Source organism: Oncorhynchus mykiss, chromosome 23, assembly GCF_013265735.2.
Source record: "Oncorhynchus mykiss isolate Arlee chromosome 23, USDA_OmykA_1.1, whole genome shotgun sequence".
In the NCBI taxonomy this organism is placed as follows: domain Eukaryota; kingdom Metazoa; phylum Chordata; class Actinopteri; order Salmoniformes; family Salmonidae; genus Oncorhynchus; species Oncorhynchus mykiss.
Genome location: NC_048587.1, coordinates 29,326,255 through 29,345,816, shown reverse-complemented (window position 1 = coordinate 29,345,816; position 19,562 = coordinate 29,326,255). Strand labels below are relative to the sequence as shown.

The 19,562-nt window shown below is 39.9% G+C and overlaps 1 protein-coding gene across 2 annotated transcripts in view; it reads left to right on the top strand.

Moving 5' to 3' along the window:
- LOC110502554 (pro-neuregulin-3, membrane-bound isoform) overlaps positions 1 to 19,562 on the top strand; it is a 511,715-nt gene that overhangs the window by 286,944 nt on the left and 205,209 nt on the right. For both annotated transcript variants that reach the window (XM_021580674.2, XM_021580673.2), the window contains exon 2: positions 7,235 to 7,364. In XM_021580674.2, coding sequence (XP_021436349.2) covers positions 7,235 to 7,364 — 130 coding nt within the window. The remainder of the gene's footprint in view (positions 1 to 7,234; positions 7,365 to 19,562) is intronic.

Genomic DNA, 19,562 nt, shown 5'->3' with positions numbered 1-19,562 from the left:
CCCTAGATGACAAAAACCCTAGACATACCAAAACTAGAGTACCCACCCTAGTCACACCCTGACCTAACCAAAAATTATAGAAAAACAGAGATATCTAAGGTCAGGGCGTGACACTGTCTTCCGTAACATGGAAGCTGTAACATGGAGATATGACCATGTGAGAACCCTAAACCCACATTGTGTATCAATGTAAAAATGTTGTAAAAAAAAAAGTTAGATATTAGTTTTTACTTGAGTCTTGAGACTACTATTCAGCTAATGTTGTCCTTTGGGATGTGAAATGATTTGATACAATGAGACTCATGGGTCATGAAAGGGGTTTAGACCAAAGCCATAACCATTAAGGTTTTCTACTGTTATGAAACCAAACAGTAAACAGCCTTAAACAGAAGTAATATAGGTTGTTCCTGTGCCCTCAGGGGACTCCCATCTAACCATCCCCTTTTTTAAATGAAAGCTGCATGAGTTTCTGTATGCTGGTATCACCTACGTATGTACTGTAATCTCTTTAGACGGAGGCAACGTGCGTCATCAGACGGAATACCTTTCATATACATCACTGACTCTGGTGTGTCAGAGAAGAGGATAAAGTTCTGAGAGTATAGTACAGGTTATTCCTGCTATAAAAAGTATTTCACTGCAGGAGACCTTGTATCCTGTTTGGTTTGTTGTCCTAGTTCCTTCTATGTTGTTGTTCTGCTCTCTGTTCCTTGGTCGATCAATACTCAGCGACCTTCACTATCAGTCAGCCTGCCAAGCAATGCACTCTAGGGGAACATTACTTTTGAAGGACATTATTACCATGGCGCCCACAGGATCTCATCCCTTAACCTCCTCCAACACATCCACACACAACACTTACACACTCCCAGAAAAACAGAAATCGAGACTGAAGGATGCAACAGAGAGCATAAGGTCAATTTCTCACCTTAGAAAGCACAATGTCCTAAATTGTCCTTCCCACCCTTCCATCATGACATCACTCTGCCTCAATCATTAGCACAGTGACATACTGTAGAGTAACTTTAGAGCAGGAGCTGGGCCTTTCGCTAAAGGGGAAAACAAATAGGAAGCAAGAGTGGAAATATATGTGTTATCCATGACCTAGTAGTGGTGTATTGATCTGATGGGAGGGACTCTCCTCAGATTTCCCAGATGTTGCCTGGGTTCCTCTAAGATTGACAGGCAGCTGTCTCATGAAATCATCTGTCCTTGAATGCCCAACTTTCTTTCAAAGAGTCGTGACATCTCCATAATTCATTACAAAGATAGAAAAAAACTGCAGAACTGCCATCATTCTTGGCAGTTTGAGATGCTGAATACCCAACAAGCCAAGTATTAAATTAAAAGGTCTATTTTGATTAAAACAGTAGAGGCTCTAAAGTGTGCTTCATGGATGTTGGCTACTTAAGCAATAGAATGGCGCTGCAATGGAGAGCAGCTGTTTTACGGGCTCCTGACCACTATATTGTGTGTTTTCTTGCACCGTTCTTAACTATTTTTGTATAAAATGTTTACGCCATCGTTTCAGATGACGGAAAATAGCTTCTGGACATCTGAACAGCATTCACTAACCTCGATTTGGATGAAGATACCCATAGACTTCTAGACATTGTGCTAATGGTAGTTAGCATTGGCTTGTGAAACTTCCTCTAACTTCCTTCATACTGGACACAAAGACATAAACATGGTATCCATGAGTTCAACCGACTCTGAGGAAGTAGATAAAGGGCATCATTGCCAAAAGCCCAAAGTATCCTTTTAACAACAGCTGGTGCTCAATCTCTAAAATTAAGGATGTCTCTAAATTCTGCTCGCCTGTGTTAGAATACCGAATTATAAGCTGTAGACCATACTATTTACCATACTTTTACCAAGAAAGTTTTCATTTATATTTTTTGTAGCTGTCAATTTACCACCACAAACTGATGCTGGCACTAAGACCCCACTCAATGAGCTGTACAGGGCCATAAGCAAACAAGAAAATCCTCTTCCAGAAGCCACGCTCCTAACGGCTGGTGACTTTAATGCAGGAAAACTGAAATCCATCTTACCTCATTTCTACCAGCATGTCAAGTGTTACTCCACACACAGAAATGCATACAAAGCTCTCCCTTGGAAAATCTGTAACTTTATCCTCCTGATTCCTGCTTACAAGAAAAAAATCAAACAGGAAGTACCAGTGAAGCGCTAAATACCGAAGTGGTCTGATGAAGCGGATGCTAAGCTATAGGACTGTTTTGGTAGCACAGACTGTCCTGGGATTATTCTAATGGCATTGAGGAGTTTATCACATCAGTTACCGGCTTCATTAATAAGTGCATTGACGATGGCGTCCCCACAGTGACACTTACGATCTGCAGATTGAAGTGAGCCTCCAAGACTAGCTAAATGTCTGTTATGCGTGCTTTGAGGCAAGCAACACTGAACCATGCATGAGAGCACCATCTGTTTCTGACAACTGTGTGATCACGCAAATCATCCCAAACCATCTCAATTGGGTTGTGGTCGGGTGATTGTGGAGGCCAGATCATCTGATGCAGCATTCCATCACTCTCAGTCTTGTCAAATTGTATAAATAAAGAAAAACCCTTGAATGAGAAGGTGTCTCCAAACATTTGACTGGTACTGTACATGTTTCAAGTAGACCACCATAGTCCCTGTGCGCCAATGTAGCCTGTCTAAATGACTACCGCTCCATAGCACTCACAAATGTATTCATGAAATACTTTGAATGGCTGGTTATGGCTCAAATCAACACCATCATCCGAGACACCCTGGACCCACTCTAATTTGCATACCGCCTCAACAGATGACGCAATCTCTATTGCGCTCCACACTGCCCTTTCCCACCTGGACAAGAGGAACCCATACTTAAGAATGCTGTTCAATGACTACGACTCAGCGTTCAACACAGAGCACGCCCCCCTTCACAACGGTGGGGCTGTAGTGAAGCGGCTCCAGAGCTTCAAGTTCCTCGGTGTGTCCACATCACTAATGATCTATCATGGTCCACACACACACCAACCCAGTCATGGAGAGGGCACAGCAATGCCTCTTCCCCTTCAGGAGGCTGAAATTATTATTTGGCATGTGTTCTCAGATCCCCCAAAAGACTCCAGCCACCCAAGGAAAGCATTACCGATGCACCAACTCTTGAACCTAAAGGACCCTGAACAGCTCCTACCCCCAATTCTTAAGACTAACTTTTTTACTCAACACATACGCTGCTGCTACTGTTTATTATCTATCACTTTATTTCTAGTTTATTCCTAGTTAAGGCTCCCGAGTAGCACAGAGGTATAAGGCACTGCATCTCAGTGCAAGAGGTGTCATTACAGTACCTGGTTTGACTCCAGGCTGAATCACATCTGGTCGTGATTGGGCGGCGCACAATTGGCCCAGCATTGGCCGGGGTAGGCCGTCATTGTAAATAAGAATGGGTTCTTAACTGACCTGCCTAGTTAAATAAAGGTTACATATCTTCCTCAATTACCTTGTAGCCCTGCACATTGACTCTGTACTGGTGCCCCGTGTATGTAGCCAAGTTATCGTTACTCATGTGTATTTATTAGTACTTTTATTATTACGTGTTTTACTTTTTATTATTTCTCTATTTTTATTTCTCTCATTATTGTTGGGAAGAGTCCTTAAACATGTCACTGTTAGTCTAGACCAGGGGTTATTAAACCTTTTCAGCCTGGGACCCAAATTAGAAATTCAGTGTTTGTCTGGGACCCAAGTTTACGAAAACATGTGACTATACGTAAATATCGGTACATTTCGTTGCCCTTACTGTATGCCCATGAACAAATGCAACATAGACAAATAACAGTTAAATGAACTACCCATATAAATAGCTACTCATGTTTATTTTTCCCCACTAAAAACACTCTTACGTATGTGTCTAGGTTGGAACTGTTGCTGTTAAAATACAATACATCATTTTAATTCTGAACGGATTGATCACATCACACAGACTTACAGTGGCTCCATTTTTTCAAAATATTCAAAAAATAATAATATGGAAAAGAGATGTGTGCAATCTAAGTGTCACATGATCTGTCACATGATCTCAGTATATTTACACCTGTTCCGAAAGGCCCCAGAGTCTGCAACACCACGAATCAAGAGGGACCACCAAGCAAGCGGTACTATGAAGACCAAGGACCTCTCCAAACAGGCCAGGGACAAAGTTGTAGAGAAGCACAGATCAGGGTTGGGTTATAAAATAATATACAACACTTTGAACATCCCACGAAGCACCATTAAATCCATTATAAAAATGGAAAGAATAGGGCACCACAACAAACCTGCCAAGAGAGGGCCGCCCACCAAAACTCACGGACCAGGCAAGGAGGGCATTAATCAGAGAGGCGCCAAAGAGACCAAAGATAACCCTGAAGGAGCTGCAAAGCTCCATAGCTGTGAATGGAGTATCTGTCCATAGGACCACTTCAAGCCATACACTCCACAGAGCTGGGCTTTACGACAGAGAGGCCAGAAAAAAATAAGCAAACATGTTTGGTGTTCGCCAAAAGACATGTTGGATACTCCCCAAACATATGGTGTTGCGTGTTTATGTAATGTTGAGTTGCCTCTCTTGTCGTGATGTGTGTTTTGTCCTATATTTTTTATTTTTAATCCCAGCCCCTGTCCCAGCAGAAGGCCTTTTGGTAGTCCGTCATTGTAAATAAGAATTTAATCATACTGTAGAAATGATTGTTGAAAACAAGTCTAGGTTGGAACTGTTGCTGTTAAAATGCAATAAATGTATTTTCTTCTGAACTGGAATAAACTGATTGATCACATCACACAGATGTAGACCATAAAACACACACACACACACACACACACACACACTCATGCACGCACGCACGCACACACACACACAGTCCTGATGATAGGTTTGTGACTGGTTCAAGTTTTCAACAAGCAGGTCTATTCTGGTCTCAGTTTCTGACAGTGCAACCCTGAGGTCATGCTCAGCATTGAGTCTGTTTCTGTACTTGTTTCTTAACCAACATTTCAGCTTATAAATCCATGTAAATGCACTGGAGTTACATATCTCTGGAGCTAATTTATATCTTTAGTCCGGCAAATCATTGTCAGTTGATAGCAGACCTAGGTTAAGATAGTATTTGTTTTCTTTCAATTACTTTCACTGCGCTTGAATGTGAATGTGTGGCTCTATATAACCAATGAATTTGTCCCAAAAGTGCAAAACCCACCCATATCGCTCTTCAGGCAGCCTTAAACACTCAAAGTATTTGAAACAAAACAACTCCAAATGCTATAGCTCATCACAGCAGGTCTGGTTGATAAAGGAAAGGAGTGAAGGAGTTAAGTTGAGGGAGGCAGTAGTGAAGCAAACAATGGTGGTAATTAGACATTAGGGTCCGAGGTCAAATAATCTGTTCCTGTATTATGCACGAGTTTTCGAGGGGTCACAAATACAGTCAAGTCAAATTCTGCTGTTGCTCTATGGGAGAAGGAGTAGAACAGGGTAGATTCAGAAAGGGCTTATAATGACAGCAAGCATACATATCCATGTCCTTTTAAAAGCAATGCTTTGGTGGTGCTCCAACATCATGGTGACCGTCTGTCCCCTGGGCCTTGCCTGGGAGTCCTTTCCATTGGCTCTGGTTGTGTTATACTTGGATTCCCTGGCGTAAAAAGAGATTTTAATAGGGGGTGAAGAGCACTTCCATTTTGTGGCAGCTATAGAGAGGCACTCTTACTGGAGATGTTCCCCTCTCTGTAACAACACACCCAGTGAAATGAGCCCCAGTTCCTCTGGAAGACATACACTCTGCATGCAGAGAGACTCTCAACCAGAGGTCCACATAATCAAATGTGATCTGTCACATGCTTTCTAAACAACAGGTCTAGACCAGCCTTTCTTAAAGTATGGGTCGAGGTGGGTCACAGACCTGTTAATGGTGGTTTGCGACGTGTCAGGGTACATTTAGAATTATTGCATTAATTACTGCAACTGCACTCTCTGTTCAGTGCGCTCTCTGCTTAGCAGCGGTGACTCTGCTCAGTTTGGCAGCTGCAAGAGTGGGTGGAAGATGCCCGTGTGCTTCATGGTTTAACGGATCTTTTTACTATGCGACCCACACGCTGCAATGCTGTTGTTCAGCAGCAGATGATGTGCTGTCAGCCACTGGCTTGTAATTCCCACTCGCCATCACTCACTGCTGTCATCAAATGGACTGAAGAAAGTGACAAGTTCTGACTGAGCTCAATTGTCATGAAGCCAAATACAGCGATGAGTTTCTCTCTCTTGGTTTAATACAAACTTTGAGAAATAATGAGGAGTGCCCACAATGTGTTTTGTGCAGGGAAGTGCTTAGTAATTAGTCTCTCAAAACGAACAAATTAACTGACCAAACATCCACAGCATGACGGTAAACCCAGGGAGCTCTTTCAGAACAGGGCAGAATGCTTCAGGAAACAGTGCTTCGACAGCGGAAAGTAAGTCAGCTAGCAAGACATTTTTGTGATTTTATAACAGGAAATAAGGGAGTGCCATCTCTCATAGTAGTCGAAGTGAGTTTCTCTTTCAAACAATCCCCTTGTACACAGCCAATAGCTAGCTAGCTAACATTAGCCATTGAAGGACCATTGAGGCATGGTCTAGCATTTTAATAGGACTGTCATCAGTTAGGCAAAGTTGATATTCTCACTACACCGTAGGCTCTTGGTGTTATTAATCATTTTAAGGAGTCAAGTTCCCGAACACTGCAGACCTTCCAGTATTAATCAGAGCAGGACAGATTATCAGCATCCCTCATTCATCTTCTCTCAGTGATGTACCAGGAGCTAAGCAAACACTGGGCTTTTGTATTAACTTTACATACAGTGTATTACAGCACATCCACTGTCACTTCTACAGTAATGAAACCTACAAAGAAGACTAATAGGAAAACACTCACATGGCTACTCATGCTGCAGCAGTGCAGGGTGTGGTCTTACTGTGCATTTCTGGGGAATTCGTTGGGAGTTTTATTTGATTTAGGTTTTTTCAGTTCTTAGAGTACCTTTTTGAGTCTTACATGTTGCTTACTACTTAGTCATAGATCGGCATAAGAAATATATGTCTTATCGTTTTGATTTGAATATGAACTGATGAAATGTGTTCCTTGTTATTTTTTAACTAACATTATCTCTTTCTTTTTTCTCTCTTTCTCCATCTCCCTTTTCTGTCATTTCGATATTTTCTCTGCAGCGTCACCCACCATTCCTCAAATGCGCTCAGAGCATTTCAAGCAATGTCACGTGAAGGACCTGGCCTACTGCTTGAATGATGGAGAATGCTTTGTCATCGAGACGCTGAGTGGCCCACACAAACATTGCAGGTAAGACGACTGTGTATGTGTGTGTGAAAGAGGCTTAAAGATGCACTCTCAAACTTTTGTATAACTTCAGCCAGTAGTTTTGAAAATGGTGCTCACGACCAAAAAATGGTCCCTGTTTGTTGTGTACTATTTCAGCCAATCGTGTACTATGTCATCCATTTCGTGTGACATGATTTTGCAATTTGTATGATATCGTACGTATTTTGCAATTCATGTGGTATGTTACAAATCCAATTTGTGCAATATGTTATGAATTTGTTATGCTTAAGATCTCAGAGTGCATCTTTAACAGAGGAAAGATTGAAAGAGTCTACTGTTATTAACAGATAGTAACAGTATTCTGTCAGGTAGTTAGTTTGATGGTGTCTCTACTAGTTAACCCGCTGTGGTGCACAGAGTTCATTTTCTGTCGGATTTAAAGTGTCAGTTTTACAGAAGTTTGTCCCCACAGGGTGGTCTTAGTAAAATTTACTGTAATCTTGTGCAACACTTGTGATTAAAAGATTGACGTCTTAGACCTATTGTGCAGTTCAGTGAAGACATTTCTGAGTGATTAATGCAGTAGGTTCTTTACAAGTTACCCACCCCAAGGTACAATGGAGTAGAGGAATTAATAAATTAATAATCCTAACCAATGAGCCAAGAAACCACGAGACCAAGTGTCCTTGTTTGAACGGTGGTAATTGGTGAAGTAGTTTTAGTCGTCCTACTTATTTGACTACTTAGCCTGTTCAAACACTGAGCCTCTCTAATTGCGTCCTCGAACAAACTCCTTCCAAATCATAATCTGAGGACTTCCAGTCGGCTGGCTGTTAAAAGACTTCTGTTATGTACCCTCACTGTGGAAGGACCAGGTCACTGAAGGCCTGATGTTTTAATGCTGAGTAGTGGTAAATGCGTCAGACTTGGAATTCTGTGAAAGTATGTGTAACTCTGTTTGGTTGGTCAGATGGATGACAGACACAGGACTTGCTTTTGGGTCTTATTTTTTCCTGGAAGACAGACACAACGTCTGAACGTTTTCATACATGCACAAGGGTCACTGCAAACATGACAGGATCTCCAGCATTTGAAAAGCTTTAGATTTGTATATTTTTATTATATAATTAAAACAGTAAAAAGTTATTTACATATTAACATTAATACATAATCCACAATACACATTTAAACAAATTATCGTATAGTTTTAGTACAATATAAATCCAATAAAAATTCTATCCAATTAAAGTTGAAGGCAATTTCTACATTTTATAATCAATTCAATTACATTCAACCAGAATTCCAAATCAGAACGACTGCATTGCTTTGCATTGAGAGTGAGAGAGTAATCGTGAGCTCTGCTGGAGAACCAACAAGCATGCACAACATGCTGAATAACACATATTAAAACATACCTGGAAGACAGACACAATGTGTAAATGTCTTCACACATGCCCAAGGGTCACTGCAAACGTGACAGGATCTGGATTTGTAAAATAAAATAAAACATTTACTTTTCATAAATCACTTAATGCACAATCCTCATACATAAGCAGCTTTCACATCCCAACATGGATAATAATTATAATGTGTTAGCGTTTTCAACTTAGAAAACACGATTTATTGTAAAACATATGAACTATTGCAGACAGCATGTTTCAGGATATGTCCATGTACCTCTAGTATAGGAATAGCTTTGTCTGCTGGAGAACATCAGCAACACACGTTGTACCAGATCTGCAGTAACATCTTTAACCTCTTGGAGGCTCTATCAACACTGGTAGACAACTTCACATATAACCAAGACTACATTTTTAACTGTGTTACACATGTGTTTTACACAGGATTAAAGGGGAACTTTGGGATTCTGGCAATGAGACCCTTCATCTACTTCCCCAGATTCAGATGAACTTGTGGATACCATTTTTATGTCTACGAGTAGAGTTTGAAGAATGTTGCTATCTAGAGCTAGCACATTCGCTAACCAGCGTAGGCACAATGACTGGATGTCTATGGGTATCTGCAGTAGATACCCATAGACGTCCAGTCATTGAGCTAACACTAGTTAGAATTGTCTCACGGAACGACCTCTAATTTCCTTCAAAATGGACACGGCGACATAAAAATGGTATCCATGAGTTCGTCTGACTATGGGGAAGTAGATACAGGGCTTCATTGCCAAAATCCCGAAGTATCCCGTTAATGCTGCGAAGAGTACTACATACACACACAGTCATGCACACATCGAAGAGAATCTAAGAGAGCAGTGTATTTTTTTAAACCTTTTATTTTGGTCATACTTAGACCAAGGTCTCTTTTACAGATGAGAACTGAATCACATAAATTACAGAAAATACACACATCAATATTAATACAAAATACAAATAGAAAGAACAACATGGTCATAAAAAAATGAACACATTCATCAGTAATAATTTCCTCAATCAGCCTTCTGAATTGCCCTAGTGGCACCAAAACATAAAATGTAAGAACATTTTGAAGATTTTTCCACAAATAAGATGCAAGAAAACTAAAAGCTGATTGATCTAACTCAGTAGAGATCAAAGGAATTTACAGAGACCAGGTGTGGTAACTCGTATGTCTAAAGTTTGGTAAAGATGTTAGGAACATTGGGACTTTTTGTAAAATGGCTTTATAAATGAAAACGTAGGAATCTATTAACATGCAGGTCTTCAAAGAGGGCCAAACAACTTTCTGGTAGAGAATGAAGTGATGAGTACTAAAATGTTTTGTTTAAGAGAGTCCTACTCTATAATTATTTGACTTGGGTCTAATCTTACCTCAGGTATGGCCCCGTCCTCTACAATTCTGAGAACAATTCTGAGAACTGCAACTTTAAGTTTATTTTCAAGACCAATCAAGTGGTGGTTGTTCTTTGTTGTGGCCTGTTGCCATGGCAACACAGTCTGAAAGGTCTTTTTTGAGGCTGAGGTTGCATTGCAGGCTGCTTGGCCTTGAACAAATTGATACAAGCGGACAGAAAAGGCTGGAAAATAGTAATTCTTCACACCAGATGGGTGTTAGGTTCCTCCGCAAAGAACCTGGATTGTCTTTGCTAGTTCTATGAGGCAATTGGGATGAGGCATAGTTATCAAAGAAAGTTACTATTTGGCTTGCGGGGATGTCCCTTGGCCCTAAACGTATAAAACATCCTTTGCATCAAACAGAAATGCAGCTCTTTTGACGGTGTTGTGGATTATACTGGGCAGTGATTAGAAATATGATTTATATGACACAATAAGTGAGAGAGGGCTGATGTTATTTTTGGGAACATAGCAGAACATGGTTGGTTGTTATAAGCCTTTAAAGCACTCTCAACATTTTTATTTTCCCTTTATTTAACTATGCAAATCAGTTTAAGAACAAATTCTTATTTTCAATGATGGCTTAGGAGCAGTGGGTTAACGGCATTGGTTAGGGGCAGAAAAACAGATTTTATTTTACCTTGTCCGCTCAGGGATTCAATCTTTCAACCTTTCGGTTACTAGTCCAATGCTTACGTGGTGACATGTAAGTAGGGATAAAGTTACTATGCATAGATAATTAACAGCGAGTAGCAGCAGCGTAAAAAGGGGGTCAATGCAAATTATTTGTTTAGCAGTCTTATGGCTTGGGTGTAGAAGCTGTTAAGGAGCCTTTTAGGTTTCGGTTTTGTGAGGGCATTGTGGACTGGGATGGTGGATGGGCAAAAAATTGTATGTTTGAATCCAGCGCAAAAATATATACAGTATATATATTTTTTTATTTTAAGCCTATCCCAAACCTTAACCCTTACCTTAACCATTTGGAGTTAATGCCTAACCTTAGGACTTCGGAGTAAGTGCCTAAACTTAACCCTAACCTTAAAAATGTGGAGTTAATTCGTAAACTTATCCTTAAACACTTTGAAATTTGAAGTTTGGAACAACTTCGAAATTTGACTTTTGAGAAACATGGATTAACATCTAATTCTGATTTGAGACTGTGAGAGCTTTTTGGAAAAAATAATACCGGTTCAGTTTCATCTCTCTACGTTGTTAATGATGCCTCGTCTAACTGCACGGGTAAGGGCATATCATTCAATGATCTCCAGGCAAAAGCCTCAGCAGAGTGAGAGGCTATCAGTGATAAAACACTGCAGTGCATCTGAAAGGGAAGAATTATGAGAATGTATTTTCTTTTGGCATGCTTTGAGGTAAAATTAAAATAAAATCATCAACAAATAATGACAAGTCTCACATGAAACATTGGATCGATGCATGTTTAATTCAATTTGAGTTTACACAGAATTGAGACTAATCATCAATCATTGTATTAACGGGGGAAAGTTTATGTTATTCCAGATGCAGTTTGTCTCAGAATGCATCATTTTTAATGTTCAGATGAATCTTGATCCTCTGCTCAACGATTTTTCATAGAATCATAAATCATGAATCAACTCCCTTTCCCTACAAGTCTCAAAGTAGCTAAAACCTGCCTACCAAACTATTAATTCCGTTTATCAAATCACTGTTTAATACTTTTATACAATGACGTTGTTTGTTTACCTAAGGGTACTCCCTAACAGAGACATACAATAGCGTCTTGCTTTGGGCAACATGCTATCAAAACATTTGTGTTCATCTAAACACTAAATTAGTCAGTGCTGTTATATAAAAATACATCTGCATAACAAAACCCCAAGGCACTCACTGGAGAAAATACACTTACACATGGCTATTCAGAGTTCAGTGGTCTATGTTGATTATGGTAAGTATAGCACTGGATTTTGTTTCAAATTACCCCTTTGATTTGAGTTAAGTACTGCAACTGTATTTTTGTTTTGCATTTCAGTTTAAAAAAATATACATATATATTTGGGTTTTAATTAAACAATACAAACATCTACTGTATACAAAGACAATAGGCAACTTAACAATTCACAAATATAGATACATTAAACTAGATATGAGGTCTGCTGGGACTTACAGTGCCTTGCGAAAGTATTCGGCCCCCTTGAACTTTGCGACCTTTTGCCACATTTCAGGCTGCAAACATAAAGATATAAAACTGTATTTTTTTGTGAAGAATCAACAACAAGTGGGACACAATCATGAAGTGGAACGACATTTATTGGATATTTCAAACTTTTTTAACAAATCAAAAACTGAAAAATTGGGCATGCAAAATTATTCAGCCCCTTTACTTTCAGTGCAGCAAACTCTCTCCAGAAGTTCAGTGAGGATCTCTGAATGATCAAATGTTGACCTAAATGACTAATGATGATAAATACAATCCACCTGTTTGTAATCAAGTCTCCGTATAAATGCACCTGCACTGTGATAGTCTCAGAGGTCCGTTAAAAGCGCAGAGAGCATCATGAAGAACAAGAAACACACCAGGCAGGTCCGAGATACTGTTGTGAAGAAGTTTAAAGCCGGATTTGGATACAAAAAGATTTCCCAAGCTTTAAACATCCCAAGGAGCACTGTGCAAGCGATAATATTGAAATGGAAGGAGTATCAGACCACTGCAAATCTACCAAGACCTGGCCGTCCCTCTAAACTTTCAGCTCATACAAGGAGAAGACTGATCAGAGATGCAGCCAAGAGGCCCATGATCACTCTGGATGAACTGCAGAGATCTACAGCTGAGGTGGGAGACTCTGTCCATAGGACAACAATCAGTCGTATATTGCACGAATCTGGCCTTTATGGAAGAGTGGCAAGAAGAAAGCCATTTCTTAAAGATATCCATAAAAAGTGTTGTTTAAAGTTTGCCAAAAGCCACCTGGGAGACACACCAAACATGTGGAAGAAGGTGCTCCGGTCAGATGAAACCAAAATTGAACTTTTTGGCAACAATGCAAAACGTTATGTTTGGCGTAAAAGCAACACAGCTGAACACACCATCCCCACTGTCAAACATGGTGGTGGCAGCATCATGGTTTGGGCCTGCTTTTCTTCAGCAGGGACAGGGAAGATGGTTAAAATTGATGGGAAGATGGATGGAGCCAAATACAGGACCATTCTGGAAGAAAAGCTCATGGAGTCTGCAAAAGACCTGAGACTGGGACGGAGATTTGTCTTCCAACAAGACAATGATCCAAAACATAAAGCAAAATCTACAATGGAATGGTTCAAAAATAAACATATCCAGGTGTTAGAATGGCCAAGTCAAAGTCCAGACCTGAATCCAATCGAGAATCTGTGGAAAGAACTGAAAACTGCTGTTCACAAATGCTCTCCATCCAACCTCACTGAGCTCGAGCTGTTTTGCAAGGAGGAATGGGAAAAAAATTCAGTCTCTCGATGTGCAAAACTGATAGAGACATACCCCAAGCGACTTACAGCTGTAATCGCAGCAAAAGGTAGCGCTACAAAGTATTCACTTAAGGGGGCTGAATAATTTAGCACACCCATTTTTTCAGTTTTTGATTTGTTAAAAAAGTTTGAAATATCCAATAAATGTCGTTCCACTTCATGATTGTGTCCCACTTGATGTTGATTCTTCACAAAAAAATACAGTTTTATATCTTTGTTTGAAGCCTGAAATGTGGCAAAAGGTCGCAAAGTTCAAGGGGGCCGAATACTTTCGCAAGGCACTGTAATGCCCAACCTTCAACATGAAGAAAAAAGATGAGTAAAGACAAAAACACCAACACAGACGTACATGCATTTCAACAAACCTTGATGACATCTTATTCACCATATTCATACCCATCTTGTTTCTCAAAATAAAAACAAATACATTTTTGTTCATCCTTTGGACATTTCTATTGCTTGTAATACTTAATTCCATATGGCTTCAAATTGTACTATTTTGTTTCTTTCTGTAGCCCACATTTTTTCAATACAACATTTTTGCAGGCTAATGTTGTTTTGTTTTGAAGATCACTTCTTGTTGCGTAGATAGCTTCTGTTTTACTCTCTATTTCTGTTACTTTTTCTCTCTATCGCTTTCTCTCTCTTCCTCTACACCCCCCCTCTCTCTCCCCCCCATCTCCCTGTATTCTAATACAAATCTATCCCTAATTGTGTCAGCCAGGCCAGGTTTGGTCTTCCCAGAGAGACACAGGGCTTGAACACGCTACCACGTTTATTTATTCTATCTGTTGGGCAGGAATTCAATTTATTTTTTGCAACCGACTGTAAGGGTCTCCATCTAGTTAGTAACAAGGGGACGTTAAGCCTTTCCTCGCCGTTGCGGCAATGGAGAAAGGCAATCCCAGCTGTCACTGTGCGGAAGTGCAGGTTGGAAACGAGAGCTGAGATCCATGCAAAGCCCCTGTCAATATTATTGAGACTGAGATGCCTTGCACGCAGCTGGGGATGTTTGCTTCTCCCTGGTGGAATAAGGGTGTTATCTGAAATGAATATGAAACTCCTTATGGAACTGTCAGTCCTGACTTTGACAATGAGATTCGCAAAAGCATAAACAAATCTGGGGCCAGGCTAATAATTTAGATCAATGCCTATTAGATTGCCTCATCATGCCATTTGTTAGTGATTGATCAGTTGCACTGAGGAATATCAGTAGTCTGGCAGTAGTCTGGTGTCTTGGGCTTAGACAAAATAACTAGGCCTACTACTACTTAGAGTTCTAATTGCTCATGATAGACTGATGTGGGGAACTGGAATGGCGGTGGTGTTGAGGAGTTTGTGTTGAAAGGGCTGCGAATATCAATTTCCCAGAGCTAGGCATTTGAAGCCTTAGTTTAATTTAAGTCAAATAGTTGGTGCATTGTGAAGGTTTATATCCAAGACATATCCTATGCCCTGAGGAGGTCCTATAATGTAATTCACTGTGTGCAGCCTCTTAATCTTGACGCTACCTATCCCGTTAGCGGGATAATTGTCATCAACAACCACTGAATTGCAGAGCGCCACATTCAAATAATATTACTAAAAATATTTATATTCATGAAATCACAAGTGCAATATAGCAAAACACAGCTTAGCATTTTGTTAATCGACCTGTCATATCAGATTTTGAAAATATGCTTTACAGCGAAAGCAATCCAAGTATTTGTGTAAGTTTATCGATCACTGGACAAAACATAATGAACACCCAGCATCAAAGTAGCTTGGTCACGAAAATCTGAAAAACAATTAAATTAAACGCTTACCTTTAATGATCTTCGGATGTTTTCACTCACGAGAATCCCAGTTACACAATAAATGTTCCTTTTGTTCCATAAAGATTATGTTTATATCCACAATACATCCGTTTGTTTGGCGCGTTATGTTCAGAAATCCACAGGCTCGAGCGGTCAAGAGAACCAGACGAAAATTCCAAATAGTATCCGTAATGTCTACAGAAACATGTCAAACATTTTAGAATCAATCCTCAGGTTGTTTTTAAAATATACAATCGATAATTGATCAACTGCCACTGTCTTTTTCAGTAGGAGAGGGAGAGACGATGGCTGCCCAAGCTCTGTTGCGCAAGCAAAACTCATGCGAAACCTGACGCGATGTTATCTTTCTCGCTCATTTTTCAAAATAAAAGCCTGAAACTATTTCTAAAGACTGTTGACACCTTGAGGAAGCGATAGGAAAAGGAATCTGGTTGATATCCCTTTAAATTGAGCGAAGGCAGGCTATGGAACATGGAGCTTTCAAAATAGAAGCCACTTCCTTGTTAGATTTTCCTCAGGTTTCACCTGCAATATCAGTTCTGTTATACTCACAGACAATATTTTGACAGTTTTGGAAACTTTAGAGTTTTTTTTATCCTAATCTGTCAATTATATGCATATTCTAGCATGTGGGCATGAGAAACAGGCCGTTTACATTGGAAACTTTATTTTTCCAAACATAAAATAGTGCCCCCTTTCTGAAAGAGGTTAAACTGCAATTTGCAGTTGCTGCATCCATTTTTGGACTTATAAATTAATGATATGTAACCATTTATTCTTGAAGAATATAACTTCATGAGCTTCGTTCAACTGTCATACCCCCTCAGAACCCGAAATCTATTTTAGTCATTTAGCAGATGCTCTTATCCAAAGCGACTTACAATTAGTGCATTCATCTTAAAACCTCTTGGCGCACCGATCCCTTTAGCGGGATCATTTTCGTCAACATCCTCTGAATTGCAGAGCGACAAATTCAAATTAAATGACTAAAATCACAAGTGCGATATACCAAAACACAGCTTAGCTTGTTGTTAATCCACCTGGCATGTCAGATTTCAAAAAAAGCTTTCAAAAAAGCTTTACAGCAAAAGCAAACCAAGCGTATGTGAGGATAGCTCTCAGTAGACAAAACATTACAAACAGCTAGCAGCAAAGTAGATTGGTCACGAAAGTCAGAAAAGCAATAGAATTAATTGCTTACCTTTGATGATCTTCGGATGTTTCCCCTCACGAGACTCCCAGTTACACAATAAATGTTTGTTTTGTTCGATAAAGATTATTTTTATATCCAAATCTTCCATTTGGTTGGCGCATTTTGTTGAGTAATCCACAGGCTCGTGCAGGTCACGACGGGCAGATGAAAATTCTAAATAGTATCCATAAAGTTTGTAGAGACATGTCAAACGTTTTTTATAATCAATCCTCAGGTTGTTTTTACAATAAATAATCAATAACATTTCAACCGGATGGTAGCCTTTTCAATACAAGAGAGAAAGAAAAGGTCTTGTTCCTGTGTTGCGCGCATGAACAAATCTGGGGACACCTTGCTATCCACTGACGCGATGTGATCATTTTCGCTAATTTTTCAAAATAAAAGCCTGAAACTATGTCTAAAGACTGTTCACACCCTGTGGAAGCCATAAGGAAAGGAATCTGGTTGATATCCCTTTAAATGGAGGATAGGCTTGCAATGGAACAGAGTAGTTTCAGAAAAACAGCACTTCCTGGTTGGATTTTCCTCAGGTTTTCGCCTACAATATCAGTTCTGTTTTTCTCACAGACAATATTTTGACAGTTTTGGAAACTTTAGAGTGTTTTCTATCCTAATCTGCAAATTCTAGCTCCTGGGCCTGAAAAATAGACATTTGTCTTTGGGAACGTTTTTTATCCAAACATCAAAATACTGCTCCCTTGCTTCAAGAGGTTTTAATTAAGACACTGTAGCTAGGTGGGGCAACCACATTTCACATTTTCCTCAATAAGGAAAGGTCAGAGCTAGTAAGGGGGGGGGGGGGGGGGGGGTGGTCAAGTGTTAGAGTTAGTTTACATACAGCTTTTTTTTTCTCCATTGTTCGTAAACAAACACTGTATAGCCTCAAACCATGGTTTAAACAAAAGGTTGATATCATGGATGGTCAGTCCATATCTCTGTATATGAATTTGAGAGTGGTTACATTCATTCAGATCCATCCCTCAGCTTTTAACGAAAAAAGAGGTGGGGTGGCCATTATTGTTTCAGCTGGAAATTGGCCCTTTCAGCCCCAAAATGTCATTGTTTGACCTGCATTCTCTATCAGATGGTGAGGTACTTTTTTCAGAGGTAGTTTGGTCTCGTTTCAGTCATGTGCGGCTGCATTTTTACCTTCGTCTTGATTGACATTTGCATTAGATAAAAAGCAGAGTAACTCTTGCAGCAAACTGCTGTTCCAGAAAACACCAAAGTTCAAAGAGTACAGGGGAAGGGGAGGGAAGGAAAGCAGATGTGTTCAGATCTTCCTTCCTTATGGTTTTCTGACTGTGGCACCTCATAGCAAACTGAGAGACACAAATAGACACAAAAATGGATTCAGTTCCATTTCTCTCAACATTTCTACCCTCCCACTTGCCATAACCCTTGAATTGATGCCAGGCCAGAGGACGTTGAGTGAAGCTGCTGCCTTTCAATATATAACCTCTCTTTCCCTAATCTGAGAATTTCCACAGCTCCTGAGTACCCACAATGCACCTGAGCACAGGTACATCAGATACTGTATATGGAGGGGGACAATTGTATTATCTGGTATATTGTTTTTGACACCCTGTGATTTCATATACTCAGCCATCACGGGTGAAGCCTTGGGGATAAAGGTTGTGTTGTGTAGATTGATCCCAAGTGTGTTTGTGTGTGTGTGTCTGTGTGTGTGTGTGTGTGTGTGTCTGTGTGTGTGTGTGTGTGTGTGTGTGTGTGCGCCATGTACGGTAAACAAACATGCAGATCCATTCTGCTCCCTGATGTCTGTATCTCAGGTGCCTAAAAAACCCATCTGCTTTAGTAAAAAATTGAAATTTCTCCCCACTTTATCCTGCCTGCATTGAATGCCATCAGCGTGTGAAATTGATTGTGTATCAGTGGGGTTCACACGAGCCCTCTCTGTGAATAATGAGTGCCTCTGATGCAGATGCATGTTTTCGAGGTTGGAGAAAATTAGGATAAGAGTCCAAATATTGTATCTAGACAGAGAGTCTGCTAATGAACCCCCACAGATGTGATTAAGGACATTCACTATGCCAGCAAAATGGAAGAGGGAGAGATGACCGGGATGGGAATAGACAGATAGATGAGAGGGAGGGGAGGATCAGCTTTCTCTGTGTTTTGATTTAGGTATGGTAATGCTTGCAGAGCATATGCTCATAGCCTTGAATATCAGAAGCACCTGATTAAATCAAATACAATTATTGCTAATTAAAGACCTGGTGTTCACTTGCCAATTTTAATCAGCGTTCTGTACAAGGTTAGATCAACACACTCCAGTGTGATGAGTCATACCTTTTTAAAATTATTTTTATTGCCAACGCTTATTTGAATTTAAAAGGATAGTTTGTGATTTTGACAATGACTCAGATGAACTTGTGGATACCATTTTTATGTATCTGCGTACAGTATGAAGTAAGTGGCTGACTAGCATTAGAGCAATTGCTATCTAGCGTTAGCACAATGACTGGAAGTCTGTAGTCATTGTACTAACACTAGTTTACATTGGCACGCAAAACTACCTTTAACTTCCTTCATACTTGGACGCAGATACATAACAATTGTAATCATGAGTTCATCTGACTTTATCTACTTCCCCAGAGTCAGATGAACTCGTGGTTACAATTTTTATGTATCTGTGTCTAAGTATGAAGGAAGTTAAAGGTAGTTTCGCAAGCCAGTCATTGTGCTAATACTAAACTCTCCCTTTACCACCTCTACTGGGGCCCATTCTCTGAGTGAACTTGTTTCATTATACACTCTTAGAAAAAAGTGTTATCTAGAACCTGAAATGTTTCTTCAGCTGTCCCAATAGCAGAACCCTTTGAGGAACCCATTTTGGACCCAGGTATAACCCTTTCCTCAGAGG